Here is a 7,505-nt window from a genome sequence, read left to right on the forward strand (position 1 = left end):
TGGGGGAGGGGGAGGAAGCAGCCCGGCGAGGGGCAGGTGAGGGACCAAGCCGGGCTGGGCCCCGGGTCTATACAATACGGTTTGCTATAAAACTCAAAATCTTCCAGCCGGGGCAAAGAGTTCTTGTGTTTGTTTCTGTGCTACGTCGCAGGAGTGTGGGCCCGGCCTGGGTGCTCGCGTGTCTCTTTTCTGGGTCTTTCTGGATGGATCTGGGCGGTTCCTAAGGGAGGATGGGTTCGTCTCCCCCGTTCACTGCTGTGGGAGGAACATGGAAGACTGGATACCTGAAAATGCCCAGGTGTGCTGTGGAGAGAACCGAGATTCCCTGTGCTAGGCTGAGCTCCGGGGGTCGCCTGTGGTCTCCAGCGCCCGCACACTTGGAAGAGCGGGGGTGGCTGGGGGTCCCTTGGCATCTCCGTCTTCGCCCGGGACTGCGGGGGCTCTGTCCCGACTCCACCCCATCATGTGGCCGCCCCAGCCCCGCCTCTGCCCCAGTTCCTGTTTCGGCCTCCGCTATCCCGCTCGGCCCTCAGTCCCGGCACTTCCCCCGCCAGGCCACTTCTTCCTGGGCGCCCGCCACCCACGCCCGCCGGCCCCGCGGGTGATGAGGCTTCCCGCCGGCGCGGCCCCGCCGTGACCCCCCGGCACGCGGTGCCCGGCGCCGCGGCCCCCAAGATGAAGGGCGGCGAGGGGGAAGCGGGCGAGCAGGCCCCGCTGAACCCCGAGGCGGAGAGCCCCGCAGGCTCCGCCACGTACCGAGAGTTCGTGCACCGCGGCTACCTGGACCTCATGGGGGCCAGTCAGCACTCGCTGCGGGCGCTCAGCTGGCGCCGCCTCTACCTCAGCCGGGCCAAGCTCAAGGCCTCCAGCCGCACGTCTGCCCTTCTGTCGGGCTTCGCCATGGTGAGGGGTGGACAGGGCACACGGGTGGGTTGAAGCTCGCGCGGGGGCAGGGGTGAAGTAAATGGGTCCTCAGGGAAGGTGGGACAGAGGAAAGGGGAGGATGCGTTCCTAATGGGGTAAAGGGAAGAAGAAGAACCAAGGGAACCGAAGGAGGCCCCTATAGTGGGGGAAAAGGGTATCAACAGGACCCAGGGCCGGCTCATGGAAGAAGCCGGTAAACACATCAGTGGGGATAAGTATAAGATGCTGGGACAAACTGATGCGAAAGGAACATGTTCCTGATAGAAGCACTTAGTTGCTAAGTACTCCTGAGAGGTTTGAAGGCAGCTCAGAGGTGTATGGAGGACTGCTCAAAGAGCCAGGGGATTGGGAGAGTACACTGCATGGAGGAGTCACTCACCTGAAGGAGAGTCCCTCCCAACAAGGGACAGGGCCCTCCCCTGGGCAGACACAAAGTGCTCAAACTACCCAGGAGAACTTTGAGATGATGCAGGCCAGGAAGCTGCTGAGGAAGGAAGCTGATGAGGAAGCTGATGAGTGATTTGGAGGCTGATACACTGAAGGTGTGGGTGGGTGTTACCAGCTAGCGGGCTCAGCAGTGGCTTTGGAGTAGGATGGTAGGAGGTCCCCGGATTCAAGCAATAAACCCAAGCCCTGGCTCCTCCCTGCTAGTGGTCAGCTGGATGGCCCTGGACGGGCCTCCACACCCTTGCTATTACCCAGTGGGAAGTTTTGAGATCATGAGGGTGTGTCCTCTACAACCCTGCCAAGCTCCTGCTTGAGGAGCAGGTGTGATTCTTTTTTTTTTGGCCAGTCCTGGGGCTTGGACTCTGGGCCTGAGCACTGTCCCTGGCTTCTTTTTTGCTCAAGGCTAGCACTCTGCCACTTGAGCCACAGCGCCACTTCTGGCCATTTTCTGTATATGTGGTGCTGGGGAATCGAACCCAGGGCCTCATGTATATGAGGCAGGCACTCTTGCCACTAGGCCGTATCCCCAGCCCCCAGGTGTGATTCTTGACATCAGAAATCCTAGGTTCAGGTTTGTTAGGACCACACTTGCATGCGAAGGGAGGCCTAATGTGCTAATTGGGCAGGTGTAGAAACTAAGGCTTTGCCCAAGGAGCTCAGCAGGAGGAGCGTGTTGGAGTGAAATGGTTAGTTTAGCATTTCTCCACTTCATCAAAGAAAGAAGCAGGCCCAAGAGGTTTTTTTTTTTAGGAAAGTGTTCCTATATGGGTGCACTTTCAGAGGTAGGAATGTGGGGGTCAGCACTTGGTGACTTGGGTTGGTCCCTGCCACGCTTGTGACACATCCTCTGTATTTGAACAATGACAGGAAAAGTCTGTAACCATAAGGGTTATCCTAGGCCTGTGGTGTTCTATTTTGGGAGAGGGTTGTTGAGAATGCACAGAGCAGTCCATCCTCCCTGATAAGGACATGTGGAGACAGGGAGTCAACTCTCCTTCATCTGCACAGACCACAGCCGGAAGGGAGGGCCCACCACTCTGCACCTGGTTGAGGAAGGCAATAGCCTCTTGGTCCAGCCTGTTCCTGCTGCAGGATCTTCTGTACAGATTGCTGGGGTGACAGCTAAAGAGCCTGAGCCTTCTCTGCAGGATCAAGAGGCTGGATGTGTGTAGTTTCTAGAGGCAAGACTGGCACCAGCCCGGCACAGGGGAGCAAGGCTAGGCCAGGCCCTGGGAGAAACCAGAACTAAACCTGGCCCAGATCTTCACCTGCTGGCATCAGCCATGGCCCAATTTCCCAAAATACTCAACCTGGTCTTCCTTCCACTGCTGCCTTCCTAAACCTTCCTTCTCATAACTCCAGAGCAACCAAGAATGGGGAAAGATCCAGATTTTGAAATTCAGGTGCTCAAGTTACAATAACATTATGCAAATTGTATTTAACTGTCAGATGTATCAGGTGTGTGTGTTTGTGTGCGTGTTGCTGAGGTTCGAACTCAGGGTTTATGATCATCAGGCAGGAGCTCTACTGCTTAAGCCAAACCCCTAGCCCATGCTCAGGACTTTTTATGTGCATTATTTATCTATTATTCTGTGAAGAGGTACCACTACCATAGCCATTCTTACTGATGACAAAATTAAGGGTCAGGGTTGTTAAGACGATGTCTGAAGCCAGGCACTGGTGGCTCACATCTGGAGTCCTAGCTTCTCAGAAGGCTGAGATCTGAGGATAGCTGTTTGGAGCCAGAAAAACTTGTGAGACTCTTCTCCAAAAGCCAGAAGGGAGGCGCAGCCTAAGTGGTACAGCATCAGCCTTGAGCAAAAATACAAATCAAAGGAAAGTGACAGGCCCTGAGTTCAAACCCCAGTTCTAGAGTGCATGCACATGTGCATGTGTGCGTACACAGACCAAGATTCCACAAGTGGCAGAATTTAAACTTTAAGTAGTTTATCTTTAAAGTCCACAAGTTTGCATGCCTAAAACAGAATCATTAGTTCATTTGGTTGCAAAAGCCAGACAGGTGTGAGATGAATGCCAAGTTGGCTGTGTAGGGACATGTGATCAAGAGACCCCATGACTTGTCTCAAGGGAAAAGCTATGATTCAACTCTGAACTGATGGCTGCCATGGTGGAATGTGGGCCTAGTGTGATCAGATCTGCCAAGTGTTCAGGAAGATCTGGAAACAGGGATATTTATATGAATTCTCTTGAGTTTTAGAAACAGGCAACTTACTTGGTTGTTTTTTTTTTTTTTTAAGCACACTGTGAGCCAACCAAAATATGCCTGCAAACTGGCTTTGATTCATGGTGTACCAGTTTGCAGACACTGGTCTTGAACTTTGTTTCTGCTATGTGCTGGAGTTGTTGGTAATGCTATTTTGCTTTTTCAACAACCCAAATGAAGCAGGTAGGTGCTAGTATCAGTCCCCATTCTCCAGACAAGAAACTGAGGTACAGAGAGAATTAAGTCACTTGGTGAAAATTATACAGCTGACTGGACATGGTGGGACATGCCTGAAATCCCAACTATTCTGGGGGCTGAAGCAGGAAAATGATGAATTTGAAACCATTCTGGGCAACTCAACCAAGATCCTATGTTTGGAAGAAGGAAAGAGCCAGGCAACAGTGGCTCATGCCTGCAAGCCTAACTACTCAGGAGGCTGTGATCTGAGAATCACAATTCAAAGCTAGCTCTGGCAGGAAAGTCTGTGAGACTTATTTCCAATTAACCAACAGAAAAATGAAAATGGCACTGTGGCTCAAAGTGACACAGTGCTAGCAAAAAGAGCTCAGGGAGCACCCAGACCCTGATTTCAAGCCCCATGATTGGCGTGCGCGCGCGCGCGCGCACACACACACACACACACACACAATTTCATAGCTTATAGAGCTGAGAGTGAACCCTATTCATAGTTTGTGCCATTTAACTTCTATGAGATGATCAAGTCAAACTCAAAAACATAACTAGCTGCCCCAGCATAAGACAAAGCCCTTTAAGATTGAGGACTTTAGGCAAGGTGCTACCCTCGAGCAAAAAGGCCAGGGATAGCACCCAAGCCCCAGGACCCCACCCCTCTCGCCCCAACAAACTAGAATTGAGATCCTTCCTTCTGTCAGGCACTGTTCTGGATCCTACATATATAGATGGGATGTGTTCTAGCAAGCAAACCACCTCCTTACTGTGAAGGGGATTATGAGCACTCAATCCATCCTTTTTGTGCCCACAGGTGGCCATGGTGGAGGTACAGCTGGAGAGTGAGCATGAATATCCACCGGGCCTGCTGGTGGCCTTTAGCGCCTGTACCACTATACTAGTGGCTGTGCACCTTTTTGCACTCATGGTCTCCACATGTCTGCTGCCCCACATTGAAGCCGTGAGCAATATCCACAACCTCAACTCTGTCCACCAGTCACCACATCAGCGACTCCACCGCTATGTGGAGTTGGCCTGGGGCTTCTCCACTGCCCTGGGTACTTTTCTCTTCCTGGCTGAAGTTGTCTTGGTGGGCTGGGTCAAGTTTGTGCCCATTGGGGCTCCCCTGGGCACATCAGCTTCCATGGTACCGACATCTCAGGTGCCATCTGTGACCACTTCCCTCAATCCATCTCCCAACCTCCCAGCAGCCTCTGCCTCTATAGCCCCTTCACGGACTGAGTCTCCTAAGAACTGCTCACCCCAGCAGACGTGTGGTGGTGGGGCCCACGGGCCGGGCTGGCAAGCAGCTATGGCTTCCACAGCCATCATGGTGCCAGTAGGACTTGTGTTTGTGGCCTTTGCCCTGCATTTCTACCGTTCTTTGGTGGCCCACAAGACAGACCGGCACAAACAAGAGCTGGAGGAGCTGAGTCGCCTGCAGGGGGAGCTGCAGGCTGTGTGAGCCTGGCGTCAGCCTCTGCTGGGAGATCTGCCTCTCTCCCAAAGGTCTGGAAGGGCTCTAGGGCCTAAAGACCATCTCTGCCCCTGGCTGGAGTCACTCCTTGTGTGACCCATCTCAGGTGGCTGGATGACTGCAGCCGTGGGGGAGGGGGAGGTATCTCACCTTCCCAGGGATGGTTTCCTGTCAGCCCATGGGTTTTGTAAGCTCTGTTTTGTCTAGCTGGAAGGAACAAGAGGGCAAGTAGAATCCTCAGTCCATGGATCCTGGGGGCAGCTGAGGAGAGGAAGGTGGCCCTAGTGAGACCCTTGGTACCTACCCTCAATGACTTACTTCTCTAGGATGGCTAGGTCAGAAGGTGACATACCCACACAGCTGCCACTAGGCAGTCAACCCTTGCTCCATCTGTGTGGGATCTGTATATCTGTATTACAGTTGATTTTTTTTTTGGGGGGGGGTGCTGGTACTAGGGCTTAAACTCAGGGCCTGGATGCTGTACCTTAGCTTTTTCACTCAAGATAGGTGCTCTGCCACTTGAGACACAGCTCCACTCCTAGGTTCTTAGTGGTTAACTGGAGATTAGAGTCTCCTGGACTTTCCTGCCCCAGCTGCCTTTGAACCTTGATCCTCAGATTTTTCAGCCTCCTGAGTAGGTAGGCTTGCAGGTGTGAGCCACTGCTATCTGGCACAGTTGGCATTTTGATATGCTCCACGTTCTTGCTTTATCTTCTTTGGGTGTGTCTACAATAAGTATTGGGATAGCTTCTTTCCATAAAGGAGGCATCCTGCTTTGGGAGATTTAAGTCCATCCCTCGGGATCTGGTCCTTCTCCCTTGAGTGTTGCGGTGGGGGGGGGGGGGGAGGGTCTTCAGGAAGGGTTGAAGGAGGAAGTTTTAAGGGAGAAGGTCAGTCTTCTGTTCTGAAAGTGCACAGTTCTTTGGACACTGAATTTTTCCTTTTTTTTTTTTTTTGAGGGGTCTGAGATGGGACTTGAATTCGGTACCTAAAGTTTTCACTCATTGGCTAGCACTCTACCAATGGAGCCACGCCTCCAACCCTTGACACTGAATTTTTGATCCACCTTGTTTTATATAATAAAAGTGTGTTTCACAGATATCCTTGTGGCTGTGAATGGGTTGAGGGGAGTCCTTTGGGGTAAGGTTACTTATTCCCAAGAACCAGGTGGAGGTAAGTATGCCTGATAGGGGAAGCATCCAGGTATAACAAGGGCCAGTAGTTTATTGATCTGGAGACAGTTATTGCAAGTCTAAAGCTTTTTTTTTGCCAGTCCTGGGACTTGAACTCAGGAACTGGGCACTGTCTCTGAGCTTCTTTTACTCAAGGCTAACACTATACCACTTGAGCTACAGCACTACTTCTGGCTTTTTCTAAGGAATCAAATCAACGGCTTCATGCATGCTAAGTAAGCACTGTACCACTAAGCCACATTCCCAGCTCCCCAAGTCTAAAGCTTTTGAACTTTTGAATCTCTATAAAGTCTCTGTCTTTTTCCATACCAGGATTTCAGTTCACTTTCTTTCTTGAGTAACCACTGTATCCTAAGGAGCGTCTCATAGGCAGTCTCATTTCACCATCCAAACACCCTCAAGAGACAATTCTGTGTTATTTTCTTCCACTGTAGAGCTAGGGAAGATGAAGCCTAGGAGAGCTGATGATCTTGACCAAGTGAACAAGTAAGTGAGACTGAGCTTGGATTACCATCCTGTCACAGGAGAATCTCTTTCTGATTGAAAACAGGAATCAGTACCTTTCAGCTTCAAGGAACCTCATGTCATCTCCTCTGCCTTCATGTAGATTTATTTTTTTTTCAGCCTCATTTCCTCTGTAATTTTAAACAGCCCTAATCCTCTGTCTTTTATTCTTGTGGCAGGAGACCCTGGACAAATCTTTGTCCTTATTACTTAAAATTAAAAAAAAAAACAAACAGGCTTCCAAAACTTCTCTTGCACTGTTCTGATATCTTCAATATGTCTTGTGTGACAAAAATTACACTCATTTTTAGAAATTCAAGGAGGTCATTGGCACGCTCAAGGTCATACAGTGAGGGAATGTTGTGGAGATGCAGTAGTTCAAGGCATACAGTGGAGGGCAGTTCCTCTAGACACCAGAGCACCTGGGTCTAAACCAGATATAAGGATACTCAGAGCTTTGCTCCCATGGCTCATGTCCATAATCTCAGCTACTCAGGCTGAGATTGGATGACTCAAATTCAAAGCTAGCCCTGGTGGACAAATCAGT

The 7,505-nt window shown here is 51.0% G+C and overlaps 1 protein-coding gene across 1 annotated transcript; it reads left to right on the forward strand.

The window, feature by feature from the left end:
• Positions 1-473: 473 nt before the first annotated feature.
• Positions 474-5,762, forward strand: Orai3 (ORAI calcium release-activated calcium modulator 3). Its single transcript, XM_048331833.1, has 2 exons — positions 474-903; positions 4,599-5,762. Exons 1-2 carry the CDS (start codon positions 676-678, stop codon positions 5,247-5,249), a joined length of 879 nt encoding a protein of 292 aa, XP_048187790.1. The 5' UTR covers positions 474-675; the 3' UTR covers positions 5,250-5,762.
• The last annotated feature ends 1,743 nt before the right edge of the window (positions 5,763-7,505 follow it).

Source organism: Perognathus longimembris, chromosome 23 (genome assembly GCF_023159225.1).
Source record: "Perognathus longimembris pacificus isolate PPM17 chromosome 23, ASM2315922v1, whole genome shotgun sequence".
Taxonomy (NCBI): domain Eukaryota; kingdom Metazoa; phylum Chordata; class Mammalia; order Rodentia; family Heteromyidae; genus Perognathus; species Perognathus longimembris.

Excerpts from the sequence above, each read along its gene's own strand:
- Orai3 (XM_048331833.1), top strand. The coding sequence starts at position 676 with ATGAAGGGCGGCGAGGGGGAAGCGGGCGAGCAGGCCCCGCTGAACCCC. Across the intron at positions 904-4,598 it reads TTCTGTCGGGCTTCGCCATG|GTGGCCATGGTGGAGGTACA; the intron begins GTGAGGGGTGGA and ends TTGTGCCCACAG.